The sequence below is a fragment of the Lontra canadensis genome, unplaced genomic scaffold, assembly GCF_010015895.1.
Source record: "Lontra canadensis isolate GAN:19392208 unplaced genomic scaffold, GSC_riverotter_1.0 scaffold70, whole genome shotgun sequence".
NCBI lineage: Eukaryota > Metazoa > Chordata > Mammalia > Carnivora > Mustelidae > Lontra > Lontra canadensis.
The window spans coordinates 4613062-4631448 of NW_022631064.1; the positions used below are offsets into that span (position 1 = coordinate 4613062).

At 37.6% G+C, this 18387-nt stretch overlaps 1 protein-coding gene across 5 annotated transcripts in view; it reads right to left on the bottom strand.

Moving 5' to 3' along the window:
* Window positions 1-18387, bottom strand: part of CCDC171 (coiled-coil domain containing 171) — a 288246-nt gene that overhangs the window by 64192 nt on the left and 205667 nt on the right. For all 5 annotated transcript variants that reach the window (XM_032880558.1, XM_032880557.1, XM_032880556.1 and 2 more), the window contains one exon: window positions 6503-6634. In XM_032880558.1, the coding sequence (XP_032736449.1) occupies window positions 6503-6634 (132 nt within the window). The remainder of the gene's footprint in view (window positions 1-6502; window positions 6635-18387) is intronic.

Below are 18387 nucleotides of genomic sequence, written 5' to 3' on the forward strand. Positions count from 1 at the left end.
TGCAATTTGTATCTATGGGGGAAGGGTTCCATCTGTGCAATGGCCAGCTCTATTACTTTCCGATAAAGCTGCCTCTTCTGACTCCTGGCATATTACTCCCCTATGATTTTATCTCTTCCTAATTATTCTTCCTTAGAATAAACAAGGGAAGAAATGATTAAAAACAAAACTGGAAAAAGGACTTCATGAATCCTGCTGAGTTTGTAAAGAATCAGATTTTACTTAGCATCAGTTCAGATCACTGATACCAGATCAGGCCCAGAAGGACTAATTCATGAATATTTTCAGCTGAGTTAAGGAGTAAGGAATTATGAGATTCCTCAGTATGAGATTCTCTGTAGCAGAAGCTTTATACAGATGCATTTCCTTGTCCTCATCTGTCATCCCGTCATTTTCAAAAGGCAATGATAAAAGTCCCAACAATGACCAAAAAAACCCCGTGGTTTCAGACTACCACCAACTCGAAACAAAATCCATGATGGAAGACGTAAAATGTCTCATCTGCTAAATATTTTAAAAAGAACTTTTTATAACTCCTAGCTTTTGGGGGGAGAGCAGGAAGGGGGGAGCAGAGGAGAAGGGGAGAGCTAGTCCTCAAGCAGACTCCCCACTGAGGCGGGAGCCTGACATGAGGCTCGATCCCACAACCCGAGATCATGACCTGAGTGGAAATCAAGTTGGATGCTTAACCATCTAAGCTACCCAGGCGCCCCTATAACTCCTTTTATAGACATTTATTTTAGAAATCTTAGCTATTAGTGCCCAAGACTGTGTTTTAACAATAACTGTTTTTTTTAAATACCTATTTTTAGAATACATCTTTAAAAACAAAGTATAAAGACAAAGAAAAGAATGGTAGTGTATATCACCTGGTGAAATATATGGACCAAAAAAAAAGCATATGTTGAATCTGCCCTAGATTCATTGATGCATTCCCCTCCCCCACTCGACTACCACCCTTAAGGCCCCCAAAGCTAAGTGCAGATCAAAGATGCAGAAGAAGGGAAGCAAGGAGGAAGGGAGAGAGGGAGGGTCAGAAGACAAGCGATGATAGCAAACTTCTCTGATAATGATGGACATACTACATTTTCCTGGTCATCAAGAATGAAAATCTTAGAAGATGCAGATCGAGGACCTCGAGGCTTAACCCACAATGACTACAACCAATATTTAAATCCAATTACTTAATTATTTAATAATTGTTATCCCAATTTGTAACACAACCTTAAAAAATGAGTCCTCTGTACGCATGAACATCTTAACATTCTATTTCTTCTCACTTAGCATTGCTTACAGTTCTACCAGGAGATTTTGAAGAAATTTAATGTCTGCTGGCACATTATTCAAACTTCAGAGTAGAATTCTAATTTTTTTTTTTTTTTTGAGAGAGAGGAAGAGGAAGAGTCTTAAGCAGGCTCCACGCCCAAGGCAGAGCCTGATGCAGGGCTTGATCTCACAACCGTGAGATCATGACCTCAGCTGAAATCAAGAGCCGGATGCTTAACTGACTGAGCCACCCAGGCACCACTAGAATTCTAAGCTTTCCTCTCCCTGGTATCAACAGAAAAAGCAGACACACTAATTCTTACATTCATCTGCAAGTTAGGCCTCAAACCTAGGTCATTTAAAGGTTTCGTTGGCACAATTTATATTCTGTGGAACTATAGACTACAGCCCTCAAGCAGATAGGTGAGACGGAGGGTGGCACTTTTCATCAAAATGCATTTATTCTCAGATGAACTATACGATTTTTCCAGTTAATTGTCTTTCCCTAACAAACATCTCTTCTCTTCTCTGGACAGTACCTTCTGACCTTTGAAGAAGGTAGCATTTCAACATTCTATTTGATCCCACAACCTAAGTCTAAAATCATTCTATGTTTTTTAACTTAAAAGATGTTTTGATTTTAGAATTTAAAGAGAGTCACACAAACTCGTAGATACAACTACTTTAGATAAACCTCCAAACCTTTTTGATACCTTATTACTAAAATGATCCCACTTACCAAAAAAGGTCAGATTTCTAATAATCTCCAACATTCAAACATTCAACAATAAAACATTATGCACCCAGAAATAAATGAAAAACAGTATCTGCGAAACAAACCGCGGTCACACAATATGCCCCCTCTACCTCCCCATGGAGCCTCTTGGGCTGAACTCTGTAAATTAAGAACCCGCTAAGAATGGCCATCTGAAAGGGAAGATCTAAATTGTAAGAAGATAACACTTCCCCTTAGTAATGGAAAATAAAGACCCATACTTTAAGGAGGAAACTAAAGGGCTAAGAGAAGTCAGTCACTTCGGGTAACCTGGAAGTCTTTTCCAGGGAAAAGTAGGGAATGTGTATCAAAGCCTGAGAAGGGGCATAACCTTAGATGCAACCATTCCACTTATTTTTTATCCAAAAAAATTCATGCCACGGTGAACAAAACAGCGAGGAGTTCCTGTCCATGGACAGCTAACAGACGCCGCGTGTTTACAACGTCCTGTCACTCAGAGAACTTTAGATGTGTTGACTCATTGAATCATCCCAGCGACACGATGATTTGCAGACTTCTGTGATCTCCGTGTCACAGATGAAGAGGTTGAAGTACACACTGTAAGTAACTTGCCCGGTTAGGCTTCTTCTGGATTTCTGTTCTCTCCACTATCCTCACCAAAGAAACTGTATTCTACAGACACCCCCTACCTTTGCCCCTCTTGACCATTCTTAAAGCGCACGTGCGCGCGCGCACACACACACACACACACACACACACACACAGCCATGGTTTGCAAAAGACAGAAAGGCAAGATTAAAGGCATGAATGGACCCTATTCACTGGATAGGTAATCTTTAGCAATTTACTGAATCTCAATAAACTTTAGCTCCTTCCTTTATAAAATAGATAAAATCAGAGCACTTATTCATATGGCTGTTGTGGGGATGAGGAGAGATAGTAAATGTAAAGTGCTTAGCGAAGTAACCGGTACAGGAAAAGTACTCAGCAAATATTAACTCTTGATATTGCTCTTTGTTGTTTGTTATTGAATGGGGGTAGAGACGCAAACATTTATCACATAGCTGCTAATAACTGCCAGATATTAAATGCATCACATACCCGTCTCATTGGGGGAAAAAACAACTCGAAGTATAAGATAACGAGTAACAGGTACTATACCTTTATAAAATGTGGGCAGAATATTTTTTGCAAAAAAGTTCTCTGCGTTCATGTTGTACTGGACTTTTCAGCTAAAGCTAACTTGTCTAATCTAAGTGTTTTAATTTTTTTCTAGTAGACTAATAGATATTCTAGTAGACTCCCACGATATCGAGGAGATACAAGCACAGGTAATAATAGTTCCGGACTGGCCAAAGGAGCTTTGACAAAGGGTTTCATTGGAGACGTGGCCTCACTGGAACATCAAGTAACACGAAGAAGTAAATAGGGAACTAATGTGGCTCTTCATCAAAATTATTTAAAGCTTTGGAAGAAATAGTAAACAAGGAAGAATAAAAGAACCAAATGGAAAGATACAGAGAAAAACATCCTAAATAACCATTCCTCAAAATAAACACACACACACACACACACACACACACACACACACCCTTAAAAGTAATGAAAACAAGCTTCTGTTGCAAACTTCATCTTGACAAGGGCCCCATTACGCATGCAATCCTAACAGCCCTCTCTTCATGCTAGGCACTGTGTTCTCTATTTTACATGCATTGCCTCGTTCAGTCCTCCTCCAAGCCCAAGAAATTGGTAAGACTACGCTTTTCCGAGAGAACTGAAGCTAAAAACTAGCAGAGCTCAGAGACTACATTTTTCTGAACTGGGTTTTCTGCTGTAGGAGCGCACCAGTCATGTGGGCTTACAGGTCTGGAGAGAAAGGGTGATTCTCTTCGCCCCTTCACGCATGCTCACGGTTCTTCCTCCATCCAGCGGTAGACCTGCAACCAAGCTTCCCATGCTGGGAAAGACGGACAGTGGCAGCTCCCATGGCTCCAGATGATGGTGGCCTTGGTTGGCCAAATGGTCATCCCCTGCCACGTCCCACACAGCGACCCTCTCCTCAACATAATCAAAGGACATGCACTCTCTAAACAGTCCATTTAGGTGCACAGACTACAAAGTGAAACAAATACTGAATCCCTAAATATGAAGTCCCACTGAGCATAACTATACATATTTATAGACTCAAAAAGGGGGAAAGTAGTGTTCCCTAACATTAGCCTGTCACATGGAAACAAAATTTTTTACCTGTGAATTTGTCCATAACACAGCATAAGCCACGACCTGCATCTTACACAGAGACATAATGTGTATTTTGCAGATGGAAGGAAAATCCCACTATACATCTCAAAGGCCATACGCTACCATTTAACACGGTGTCTAGATTGTCTTCTAGTATCAGACTTTCCCGGTTCAGGCTGTGCAATCAAACACAGCTCTGCTTGAATTCAGCTCTGGGCCCTGGAACTTACTTGCTGTTGATCTGAGGAGCGGTCCCTGTTGTAGTTGCTGTTTTTCAGTTATAAAATGGAAACGATGCCATCTGTCATTTGACATATAACGCCATTTCGGACAGGTCCATTGTTAAAGTTAAACATGACGTATTTAAAGAGCTAAGCACGATACCTCCTCCACAGTAAATGCTCACTGAAATGGCAGTTATTCTTATTAAAATTGAGGTCATTGACACTACAGAGCCTTTCTTCTCTGAGTACTCCAAAGCCTATCACCAATTCTGTGTGTGTGTCTGTGTGTCTGTCCGTGTCTGTGTGTCTGTGTAAAAAACACTATTATGATCCAAATCATGTGTTCTTCTCTGCATGCAATACTAAAGTACAATATGGACAACTAACCTGCAGTGTACATCACAACATGTCAGTGCAAAATGTGCCCAAGTGTTTAGGTATTAGAGATGCACAGAAGTATTTTTATTAGAACTTGGAAAGACAGTTTGAAATAGGCATCTCTCCATTTCCTTCTTGCTATTCACTAATGTCAGGACCAAAGAGAGCTCGTGCTTTGCCGCCAAAATATGGCATTCTGAGGATCAGTCTCTTTCCAAATCACCCAAATCCATGGTTTGGGGGAAGTCTTTATTTGTGAATTATGACGAGTACTAAGCCCTCTGAGATTCTGAATCAAGATAACCAAGTAAAGGATTATTTTACAGTCACTAGAAAAATCTCAGATTGCATTGTATTTGTGGTTACAATGAATTCATAAATAATGGTAATCAAATTTAAAATGTACATCTTAATCTTGTACTAAATAACAGTACAGTATTCTAGCCTGTAACTGAAAATAAAAATATTTTATGCTGAGTTTTACATCACATATTTATTTTAAATACATTAGTGGATAATCTAATGAGAGAAATGAGTATTCTTTCTTTGTAAAGCATTAATTTGGGTACTAATAACAAATTAAATTAGGGTATGGAGCAAGTAGAAAAAAATGAACATAGCCCCACTTGCACTGACATTAATTTTGTACAAAATTAAAATTTCACGGGGTCATAAACTAAAGAATGATGAAGTTTACTTTAAACCTCAAAATGTGAAACAGAAACTGAGTTTTAGGAGATATTTCTCTTTTAGAGACACTGAAAAATCTGGACTGCTATTGAATCAGAGCAAGCTCTTTTGAAATATCAGGCTTCCTACAGTTTACATGATGTTGATAGGTTTCTCTAATAAAGGCGTTGGGTATTAAAAGGTGAATAAAGCACATATCAAATTTTGTTTTGTCCAATTAAAAAACTGTCTTAACCCTAAGGAAAAAAAATGCTCACAATAACCCAGTAGGAGCCTCAATTACAAAGAATCTGCAGCATCTGAAAATGAGTATATTTTTGAAAAGATTTTCTTTATTAAGTTTATCTTAAAGTTACTTGGGGTTTCACAATTTGGTACTTGGGAGTTTCATAAATGAAATAACCCAGTTTGCACATATCACGCTGTCTGTTAAAACTAAAAATTAAGGGTAAATAAATGCTCTTCAATGCCAAGTACAGTTTGGTTCCACAGTTGCTTACATTACATTGCCACATAAGAAATGTTGGCTCTACTCTGGAATTAACATTGAAATTTTTCAAATATCTCTCTTGATAATTTTACCAAAAGTGATTTATTTTAAAACAATAAGAGCTACAAATTGAGACGAGCTTAGAGAGATAACAGCCTAGTGTCTTATTGTCCTCTGCTGACAGGAAAGCATATTCTTTACATACTGTACTTAGCTATAAAACACGTATTTTTCCTTGGTTAAAAAAAAAAAAAACTTTTCTGGATTATTTAATAGGCTATTTCGAGACTATGAGAGGAAAAAAAAAGAAAAACAATTATTTGAGAAATAGTGTTCCACGGTGGAAGAAAAATTAAGAGAAATTATTTGCATCTCCTTTGGGTTATTCACAATACTTGGAGGCTTTCGTTCTCTCCAGTTAGTGCAATTTATTTTTCCACACGTCTCAGGAGCAAACAATGTTATTTAGACTCTAACCTGGCATGCTACCACCTCTGGCCCGCCCTTGAGCCCCTCCATCGCAAAGGTCTCCAGGTGCAGTCTGGGTAGCTGCAGGGTGAAGTCATTCCTACTTGCCGCAGTCCGTGACAGCGAGATCTGATCTCTGACCTAAAGGGAAAAAAACAGCATCAATGGTAATTCCCCTTCAGACACATTAACTGGGATGAACTGGGTCCCCTTGAGCCCACTGAGTGGACTTGCATTGATCGCTGGACCTGAAATCCATGAATAAATTTAGGACTAATTGATTTTTCGTTGCAAATAAATCTCTAATTCAGAGTGCTGGGGGAGAATGTTAAGAAGAAAAAGCATCCTCCTGCTTGAAATGAGGGAGGGAAGAAGAGTCACTGGAGCTCTTCTGATCAAGAGGTTTTGAATTATTTTTTCACTGTTCCACCCTCAAAAGAAAAAAAGAAAGAAGGAAAAAAAATACCCACAAAATCAAAAACAAACAGCGATCTCCTAATTACTGTCACTTTCTTAATAGCGTGTTTCATTTAACTGGTATTAACTGATATATATTAGACAAGATAGTTATTAGGTGCTAGTCTTTGAAAAGAAAACTTCAATAATATGTACCCTTGAATAAAAACAAATAGACTCAACACACAAGGAGACTTAAAAATATACCAGGCAGAGGTTTATTTGCCCATTTCCTTCTGACTAAACTTGAGTCTTAACGATTAAATACATATAAACCAACTCAGTCACGCAACTTCTAAATAAGATAACGAATAAAAGCAGTGGTATTTGTACTATATTTTAGGTATTCGGAAAGGTAACAATACAAATATATCACAGATACGGGAGAAATACCAATTCTCTAGCCAGTATAGGGATCACAGGCAGTTGATATTACACTGCCACCTTCTGGACAAAAGAGAAACTACGCCCCCATATACTACACGTAGATAAAAAGAAAATGCTCTGAAACAGATCTGTTTTCATCTTTAATTTCCAAACTTAGTAAGAGCTCTAAGATTTTCACAGCCTAGTTTTCCTAAGATCGGTGAGCTTTCGTTTTTAATTATATAGTTTAACGATAGTAGATTTCATATGTAGGTATATTTTCTAACTTTCCTTATGCCTGACTTTGTTCTAAAAATGTATCTCTTTGCTACCATATATTGGATAAATATTATGCAACCAGCTTAAAGCCACAGGGTCAAAAGTGTTTTTGCTGAAGTAGTAACGGTCAAGAATTGGAGAACTATAAAAAATAGCACTAATTGCTCAAACATATTTGTCTATATCCCCACTTTTCCCTGAGCAACTTCAAAAGTAACTTGGCAACAATATAAGATAGGAAACCTCTCCTTTGCTTTTCTATTCGACTTGGGAAGCTTCCGAAACCTGTTTGAATTATTTCTTATTTTATGAATGAACTATCACACTGCATACAGTTTCCTTAAACCAGCAAACACACAAACATTTGATGCCATCTTTAATTGTTCATGCTAATCTACGCTTATAAAAATCTTTATACTCCCAAGTTGAGCAGAAGTAGCTCTGTCAATAAGTGAATGTCAAATGTATGCTATAAAACATACACTGTAATGCAATTTTTATAATGGTGTGAGTACTGTATGCACACCGGAGTCCCAATTCAGAACGTTTCTTTATCTCTAACAAACATTCTCCAGAGTCCTCAGTCAGGATGAGAATGCTTTTAACTTACTTAACATAACAAAATAAATCCTATTTTACAAATACATTTGCTTTAGGTTTTATATTTTATATGTATGGATACCTTCTCCTGCTTTTTGTGGTCACCAATGCACACTCAGATAAAAGAAAACATTAATGTGGATTAAGGTACTGAGAATTTATCAACATCAAACCACTAGTGTTTTTGCCTTCTACCCTTCTGAACCATAGTCAATAGATCTAAATATTTTACTGTACCCTGGCCAATTCATTGTTTGATGTTTAAAAACTCACCCAGAATCAAAGAAAATTTATTAAATTTGAGCCCCCAAATGAGATACTATTAGCTTTGAAAGTCAAGTTTAACTGCGATATTGATGATTCTCTTTTTTCTGTGACAAAATTCACTAGGGAAATCCTGGAAGTCAAAGTACAAAAGCAGATTGCTAATATGGGCAAAGGGGGAGGGAGGACCATAAGCAATGGAGGCATAATCCACAACACAGCTCCAGCTCTGGAGGTCCTTGAACCCGATGATTATCAGGCACCAGACTTCAACTGTGAAGCCTGAAATACAGGAACAGTAAGCCACCATTTTATAGTCTCTAAATAAACTCACTGAACAACAGGAAGCTGGGGCATTTGGCAGTTAAACCTGGGACTTCTTATCAAATTAACATTCTCACTACAACATTATTTAATTTGCCACATTTAATTGTTCTTTATATTAAATAGGAGGGGGAAACTCAAAATCCAGTTGTTTTGCTAAACCAAATAATGGGCATCATAATTACAACTTTATTTGAATATGTATGTGTTAATACTTTCATTTAATTGTAAAGGTGTTGAGACTGGGCAGTGCCATCAAGAGAGAGTACTACATAACAGACATAATATCACAAATATTTCTACTACATTTTAAGAGTTGATTTAAGAGTAAATTAAGCCAGAACTTTGAGAGAAGGCATCCAAAATGTTCTCCAAGTATTTCTAGAAGTTTTCTCTCACCCTTAAAAAAGGATCAGCTAGGAATTTTTTTTATCGTCAGGGGTACAGGGAGTGAAAGCAGCACATTGAGAGAAGACAAAACAGTGACAGAGGACAAGTAAAATTACAACCAGCAGCAAAGAAGCAGGAAGGGAAGGTGACAAGGAACAGGAAAACATGAAGGGTGAAAGATGAGACTGTTCAGAAGAGTGCAGAAAGCAAGCCTGAATTTCAGAGGGTGAACAGGATAAATGGGAAGGAGACTCAACCCAGAGCAGTAAGAAAAAAGATTCACCCCGTACTGCATTCAATTTGTTTATGAAAAACATAGAACAGGCAGCCTGAGAACAAAGTAACCAAAATCAGAACACAGGTAAGTGAGATTTCCTCGGGAAACACTGTCCATTGGATATAAAATGATTCCTTTCAAATGCGAGAATCTAAAATAAACTTCTCTACTGTCAAAAGAATTCTGAAGTAACAATATTAGAATAATAAAATCACTTTTTTCCCTAACAGGAGAAGGAGGCTCACCTTTGAAAATACAGATTTTAGTGTGTGAACTAAGTAAGATGCAAACCACCATTGTCACCTGTCTGTACATTAAATGACAATTACAAATTTCGAACTAAAATTATGATTTCAAAAGTCAGTCTTTAATTCTGTTATAGCACATCATTATTCATCCTTCAATTAAGATTCTATACCCGTTTCACTGTATTTATAGCTATGAATGATAACATGTATATAATAATGTTTTTCTATTTCAAAATGGGTAACAGTCCATACTTAACCTATAACGAATTTTTTCATACAATTTCACAATATAAATCTCATTTGCCAAATTGCATAAATTTTTACAACATTCTATATAACTGTTCAATTTCATAATATTTGGACAAAGAATAAAGAAAACATACCTCCATTACTATACTCTGAAATTCTGATGTTTAGGAAAGTAGTTTGCTTTCTCCCTTCCCTATTACATACTTTCAGAAAGCACATATTTCTAACAGATATGTCATAAGACACAAAAGAAACAAGAGATGGAGAGAAAAAAATAAATGAAACTTTCTAAGAAGTCAAAACACGGTATGAAATATCTATTTATTTTATCCTCACACTCGAGTTCCAGACTGAAGTGATTCAGAAGACCCGTGTTCCTATTCCTCCACTTGGCCTTTACTCACAAGCCTCCAATCTGTTTTCTAATTTTCTGTACTCCCACCATAACACAAAAAAAGCTATTCCTGGTGGACAGATCAACTCTGAGACTACATTAGTCATTTTTGGAAAAACTGTTCAACTCTCAAAATGTGAACCTGCGTGTCGTATCACACACAACTATAAATCCCTTCAGACCTAATGTTCCAAATGAAAAGACACACACACACAAAATGTGGTACTAGCTGTGTTTTTACCACCAGGACACTAAGGAAGAAGTAGTAGGGTTGTAGGTAGAAATTCAGGTATGCTTACCACGTAAAAAGATACACATAGTGCCTGAATCTTAAATCTGGGGAAAGTAAGTGATAATTAGTATTTCACATCATACCCTTGAGCTGGTTAAAATTTTACTTACTCCAATCTAGTATGGCATCCATTGCTTCAAAATAATCATTCTGACCACAGACAGTGTCATCAAGAAGAGATCATGGTCTACAGTGTTTCCTGTGACCTCCTTTCTTATCACCCTGTGTTCATGTTCTACTTTGTTTACACTTCCCTACCTTCCTCTGTCCCACGCCCTCCTGTGCCCTTCCTTCCACCTCCACTGATTCCTTATGGCTTTCCCTTCTCTCTTTGTCTTCCTACACTAGTGCAGACTATTTTTCAACCTCTGCACTAGAAAGCAGCATGTCCTTGGCACGCTACAGCCCAGGAACCAAATCCAGCCCACCGCCTGTTATTGTAAATAAAGTTTTATTGGAACACATGACACCCATTCATTTACCTATTGTCTTTGGCTGTCTTCCTGCCACCATGACAGAGATGAATAGTTGAGACAGAGACCATATGGTCCACAAAGCCTAAAATATCTACTGTCTGACCCTTTACAGAAAACGTTGGCCATCTTCTGCCTTAAAGGTACAAAAGGAAAGACAGTATTTTTCACCAGCTGTCAAGTTTTTTAAATAACCACATCTCACCAGAGAATATCTCAACAATTTTTAGCAGGTGAACCTTCTATCAGTAACACAGGGTTGCATTCCATAGGCACTTTCTGGCTTCTTTTTCTCAAGTGTAAGTGTACTATCTCCTGATAAATAAGTGTACTATCTCCTGATAAACTTTCAAGTTTTATGTAGTCTGGTATGCAACATGACTGGGTCTAACTTTCCTGGCACATCCTCTCATACCTAATCAACATAAAATTTGGTTAAACAAGTAGAATAGGCATACGGGAAAGCCTTTTGTAAACAGAGAAGAGCATCATCCAGAGTTAACTCTGTAAGCACACTGCTAGCAAGAAAACCACAGTGCATACAGAGCGATTATATATCGTAGAAGTATGTGATCGAATAAGAATGTCATTCCAAACTCCCAAATTCTACAAGGCAGGAAAAAGAGAGAATATAATTTAAAAAAAAAAAAAAAAAAGATCATTAGCAGCTCCAGGATTCTGGTATATGCCTACTGAGAGAAGGAGGGCTTTAAGCTTGCCAACACAATGGAAATGACATTCAAGGATCGAATAGTTACATCTGAGTGGACATCTTCATCTGTCTGTTACCTTTTCCTTAACTATCTGATAATGAAATAGACAGAGAGTAATACTTCCATTAATAGTACCATTGGTACTTCCAAAAGTACTTTTTGCTTTTCAAAGTACTCTTCATACTACCTCCCTTGAATCCGCCATCCACCTTGTGAAACGGTGAAACAGAAATATCCTTAAAACGAGGATGCTGAGTCCAGTGCTCTTAGCACTAATTCCTAATGCCTCTTAATATTTATAATGAACAGTTAACAGTTGGGGAAATTGCTTAGGATTTTGGTAATTCTTCCATTTCCCTACCTAAACAACAACACTATATATTTTTTTAACTTGCCTTGGTCCCTTGTCTGGCAATCTTAGCAAAAATGTGTAAGTTGCATAAAAGTAGTTTTGTGAGAAGTAATGGGGACTATTATTCAAACATCCTTCCTTTCCTCAGGAGTTTCCCTGGACCTGTGGGCATTCTCCTTCACTTGTATTTTCTTTCTCCCATAGCCACACACACAGACACACACACAGACACACACACACACACACACACACTGTTACACTGACAGACAAGTTACCTGTGCAGCAATCATCCTTATACACTGTCATCATCTCACATGGAAGATTCCCAGGCTATGACGTCCCAAGATACATGCAGCAGTTCCGGCTGTGCCCCACACCCATGGGAAGGAGACCCTGGCGCTCAGCAGAAGCGGACACTCCATGGACGTTGCAGCAAATACAGGCACTCATCATTGGAAAAGAAGGAAGTAAGAAACTAGCCTTCTCTTGCTGGCAGGTTCTTTAACTTAACCTCCAACTCTGGAGCTGAGCCAGAAAGCTCCAAGGACTGCCGGCTGCTGTCACCCAGGAAAAGAGGGCAAATCCACCACCGCCACCACCCCATGCATTAATAGTTACATCCCAGTTATGGGCCTAGAAAATGGATCCCATGAATCAAATTAGCAAGCTGGCTACATCCCAATAAGGATCTGAAAAACTGAGCCCTCCAATCAAATTATCACGCTGGAGGAGAGGGTGATTTGATCACGGACATCTTCCAAAGGCACTGGGCAGCATGATAAATCTCCGGTGTAGGTTATACACCGTAGAACGTACCCCACAAACAGATTACTGTGACCTTGAGCTATTTAAACAAACACCAAACCCATACTTGAGCGTAGAAAAATATGTTTATGCATTGTTAACAGTCCTCCACACAGAAATATTTTTTTTCCTAGGGTAAATTATTGCAAACGATAAAGGCCAGGGCACAACTGAAATTAGCCATTTAGATGTGTTTAGGCTAAAACCTGTTAAGCACATGTACATGACATTCTGTAGCTTCTTATCTTTCATTTGTCAAGGTTTTTAAATCCCTCTTGGGCTGGAGTACCATTTTTAGCTTGGCTAGGTCAGAATGACACTGAACAATATGAATGATGACACACAAGACAGCTATATGGACAGAGTTGTCATCAGCAAGCCAGCTGGGCTAACACCTGTAATGTCCTGCACAGCTGATCTTCAGAACCGGGATCCAGAAACTAAGAATGTGGAGCAGTTCCAAGACCACAAGTAACATTTAAAGAGTCATTAACGAGTCACTGAAAATTGGGTTTTGGGAGGCATTAAATCATATTTTGACTTTTAAAAGACTGTCAGCTCTATAAATTAAAAGCTGTTCTGTGGTGTATCCATTCCTTATAAATTCACTGAAAACTAAAAATTAAAAGATAACTATGTATAATCAAATATTTGGGTTAGCCATCTTTAAGATTATAAAATCACATTTAAAGATTTGGCAAGATAGCGTCTTCAACTATCAGATTCTGTTGGACTCTAATCCATTCCACAGTCCACTCTAACAAAAGAAGTTCTCATCTTTCTACTTCTTAAGAGTCGAACCAGCTAAAAACAGGTTGCAACAGAACTATCACAACCTGTAAATTCCTTGCTAGCGCACCCCTCTTTCCTAGAGACATTCTTATAATCAAATTTAGGCTATCTCCTCTAGCTCTTGATTAGGCAAAATAAATGCACATGCTATTTTTAGCAATCAAATAAAGCAATATCAGCAAGACCTCCACTGAAATAGAGATGGCTTCAGCTTTGTTTAGGGACTAGGTGATGGTAGAATTTGACTCATTCAACAAACATTCCTTAAGTGCCTACTGGGTACCAGGCACTGTGATAGATGCTGAGGATATAAAAATTAAGGAGACAGAATTCCATCCCTCAAGGACTCCAAACTCTAGTGGCATAATTAATCTCTGAAAATGCATTTGCTAGCTTCCCATTTATCTATAATGTCTTGTTTCTCCTGTCAATTGCTATACTGCCTTCTTTCTTTGCCAGAGTATTATGTTAATCAATCTCAAACCTTTATCTTTAGCCTGACTTTTTCCCTTAGGTCCAGACTCACATATCTTGCTGATCATCCCACCTTTCTTCAAACTTGGGTATTTCCAAAACAAAACTCATCACTGTCTCCCTTCTTCTCCCTACCAAAAAAAAAAAAAAAAAAAAAAAATGCCTGCTCCTCTTCTTATATTTCCAACATCCATCAGCCAATCACACTGCTCATCCTGGGAGGCATCCTCCCCTGCCTTTTTCATCCTCATTCACCATTTTACTAAATAAGTTTCACATCCTTTCCTCTAACACCACCTATCATCACTACCCTGGTCTGACCTTCTCCTGTTTCCATCAAGTCTACAGAACCATGGGTCATAAAACCACCTTCATTACTCACGATATCCAGTCTGCAAATATGCCCTCCAGAGCCCAGATTCAGTAAGGAAATCTGACCATATCCCTAGTTTCCTCCCACTGCCACCATGATAAAAATCCAAGGGTCTTAGAATGGCCAAAAAAGAAAAACAACTTCGATGACTTGGCTTCCAAGTACCTCATTCAGTCTCCTCTCTTATACTCTCCTTGCACTTCCTGCTGAACTGAAGATGTCTGGATATTTACACTTCCATGCGGTTCCTCACACACACTATCCTCTCTACTGGAATGCCTTTCCCACCTTTCTTCACACTTCAAAGCCCCATCCAGGCATTAATTCTAAGAAACCATCAGACAACCCGTGGGATTACTGAGTACGCCTCCTAGATGAGTAAGTCCATCTACATGGGTGTGAAACTGCATCTAATGGATGCTTATTTACCATGGTATACTGGAATTATCTGTGCCTCTGCCTTGAGAGAAAGGAAAGATAGATATCAATGTAGATATAGATATACATACATACATACATACACACAGACACACACACACACACACACAGACTATGGTCTCTCTTTCTCTCTCTCTCTTTATATATATATCTATATCTTTATAGATATAGATATATATAGATAGATAGATATAGATATAGATATAGATAAAGATATAGATATATATATAAATAGTGGGGCTTTTTGTGGTTGGTTGGTTGATTCTCCAAAGACTGGTACAGCTCCTGGCACATAACATACACTTTTAAAACTTTTGTAGAACTCAACTGTTCTTATTAAATATTGGATAAGAGATTTTAGTAACTTTATGGTAGAAATGAATCTCAAAGGATACCAGCAAAAACTCCTGTGACTTCCTAGCTATTGTCCAGTATCAGTCAGCCTGATACATTTACAGGGTTTATAGACGCAAGGTCCTCTGAAGTCTTTTGAAGCTTCTGGGTTCTGACTTCCTGTTTTATCTTTTAGACATTTTACTGAAAAGTCAGTTAAGACTTCTCCCTAAATGTTCAGAAGTACCTTTAAAGTTCATAGTACACTACAATCATACACAGGAAACACTATCGTTAATCCTTCCAAACATATAGGACTCAAGGAGTCTCTAACAGCCTCAGAATGACTACCAAAAAAGTTCACTCTTCTCTACATTCCAATTTTACCCAAATTTACTTACGTTTACCTCCAGCTATAATAAATCAAGACATCTGTTAAAACTTTGGTTAGCACCCAAGAAACACTTAATTTTCTCATACCTAATGCTAAATAATTAGGATATTATCCTATACATCCAGTCATTACCTTACCCTCAAGGCTAATTCTATATTCTAATATAATTCTATAAAATATAGAATTATATTCTAATATAATTATTGTACTTTTCCTCCTTTTCTCACAATAGATATACTAAAGCATGTTTGGAGAGTCTCTTAATTTAAAGAAAAAAATCAATCCTAAGAGTCTATATTATCAGTAATATTAGAAACCTACTGGTATATTTATTAGGCAAATAAAAGTATACAACTTTAGGGAATGATGTTAGCAAAAATGGTGAAATAAGGAACTCCAAAAGTCAGTCCCTCCACACACACACAAAAAAGGAATACCCTGGGGCAGCTGGGTGGCTCAGTCAGTTTAGCGTCTGCTCTTGCCTCAGGTCATGATCTCGGATTCCTGGGATTGAGCCCCGAGTCCAGCTCCCTGCTCAGTGGGGAGCCTGCTTCTCCCTTTCTCTCACCGTGCTTCCCCCACCCAGCTTGTGCTCTCTCCCTTGCTCTCTGTCTTTCTCTCAAGTAAATAAATAAAATCTTTTTTAAAAAAACAGTGACTACCCTGACAAAATTTGTCAGAATCAACTTTTTCAGAACTCTAGAAACTAACTGAAAGTTTACAATAACCAAGCGAAAACTTAATCAAGGAAAAAGCACCTGAATCTCAGCATTTAAGGAAATCTCTGTTGAAACACTAGCAGATGATGAAGTTAACAGAAGACAGATTTCAGTGGCCATATTTGACAAAGAATACAGACTTCACATGGAAATGAAAAGTATAGTATAGGAAATATGGTCAATAATATTGTAATAATGTGACAGTGACCACTTATCATGGTGAGCACTGAGTCATGTACAGAATTGTCAAATCGCTATGTAATATATCTGAAACTCCATATAATACCGTATGTCAACAAACTGAAAAAATTAGTTCAGAAAAGTCACTGAACAAGCAATAACCATTAGAATAAGCAGCAACAAACAACACCAGGGATGGAGGAGAATCTGATTTCCAGAGTTCGCACATTGCACTATGCAAAATATTCACTTTTCAACAAAAAGCTACGAAGTATGCAAAAAGATAAGAAAGTATAGCCCATACATAAGAAAAACAGAAACTAATAGGAACTCAGGAGGTCTGAACATTGGATTTACCACACAATGATGCTAAATCAATTATTTTAAATATGCTTAAAGTGTTAAAGGAAACTGTGTACAAATAATCAAAGAAAACCATGAGAATAGTATCCTCCAAAACAGAAAATATAAAAAGAGATAGACAGCATAAAAAGGAACCAAATAGAAATATTGAGGTTGACATATTCAAAGTACTTAAAGGGGAAAAAAACTATCAACCAAAAATTTTATATCCAACAAAAATATTCTTCAAAAATGAAAGAAAGGGGTGCCTGGGTGGCTCAGTCGGATAAGCGTCCAACTCTTGATTTCAGCTCAGGTCATGATCCCAGCATTGTGTGATCAAGTCCCGCATCAGGCTGTGCACTCAGCATGCAGTCTGCTTGTGCTTGTGCTTCTGCCTCTGCTCCTCCCCTCACTCACTCTGTCTCATCTCTATCTCTAAAATAAATTTAAAAAATCTTAAAAAAAAGGGGGGGCGGATTTAAGCCACTCCAAGATAAATAAAAGCTGAGGGTATTCACTACCCCTAGTCTTGCCCTAAGAGAAATGTCCTAGGGGAGTCCTTCAGCCTGAAATGAAAGAACAACAGACAGTAACTCAAATTCGCATGAAGAAATAAAGATCACCAGCAAGGGAAACTGCACAAGTATAAATAAAATCAGTAATAATGTAGTTTTGATTTGTAACTCTTTTTTTCCTATATAATTTCAAAGAAAACTCTGACACAATTGAACAGAGAAATAGTTCAACAATAATAGTTGAAGACTTCAAAATCGCACTTCATTAATGGGTAGAACTACACAAAAGATACCCAAGGAACTAGAAGAGTTGAACAACCGTGTAAATCAACATACTAGACATCTATAGAATATTCTACACAATGACTGCAGAATACACGTTCTTTTCAAATGTACCAGTAACTTTCACCAAGACAGACCGTATTCTGGACCATACTGCAAACTTTAAACTTAAAAGAACTGAAATCAAACAAGGTAGCTATTCAAATCCTACAGAATTTTATTAGAATGCCAAAGCAAAAGATATTTGGAAAATCCCCAAATATTTTGAAAATAAAACAACACATGCTTAAACAGTGAATAGATCAAAGATGAAATCACAGGGATATTAGAAAATACTTTGAGACAGATGAAAACAAAAACATAATATACCAAAACACAGTCTTCTGTGAAAGTAGTGCTCACACAGAAATTTTTAGCTGCAAATGCCTACATTAAAAAAGAAGAAAGATCTCAAATCAATAATCTAAACTTCTACCTGAGGGACATAGAAAAAGAAGAACAAACTGTGCCCAAAGCAAACAAAAGAAATAAAATAATAAAGATTGAAGCAGAGATAATAGAGAATAGG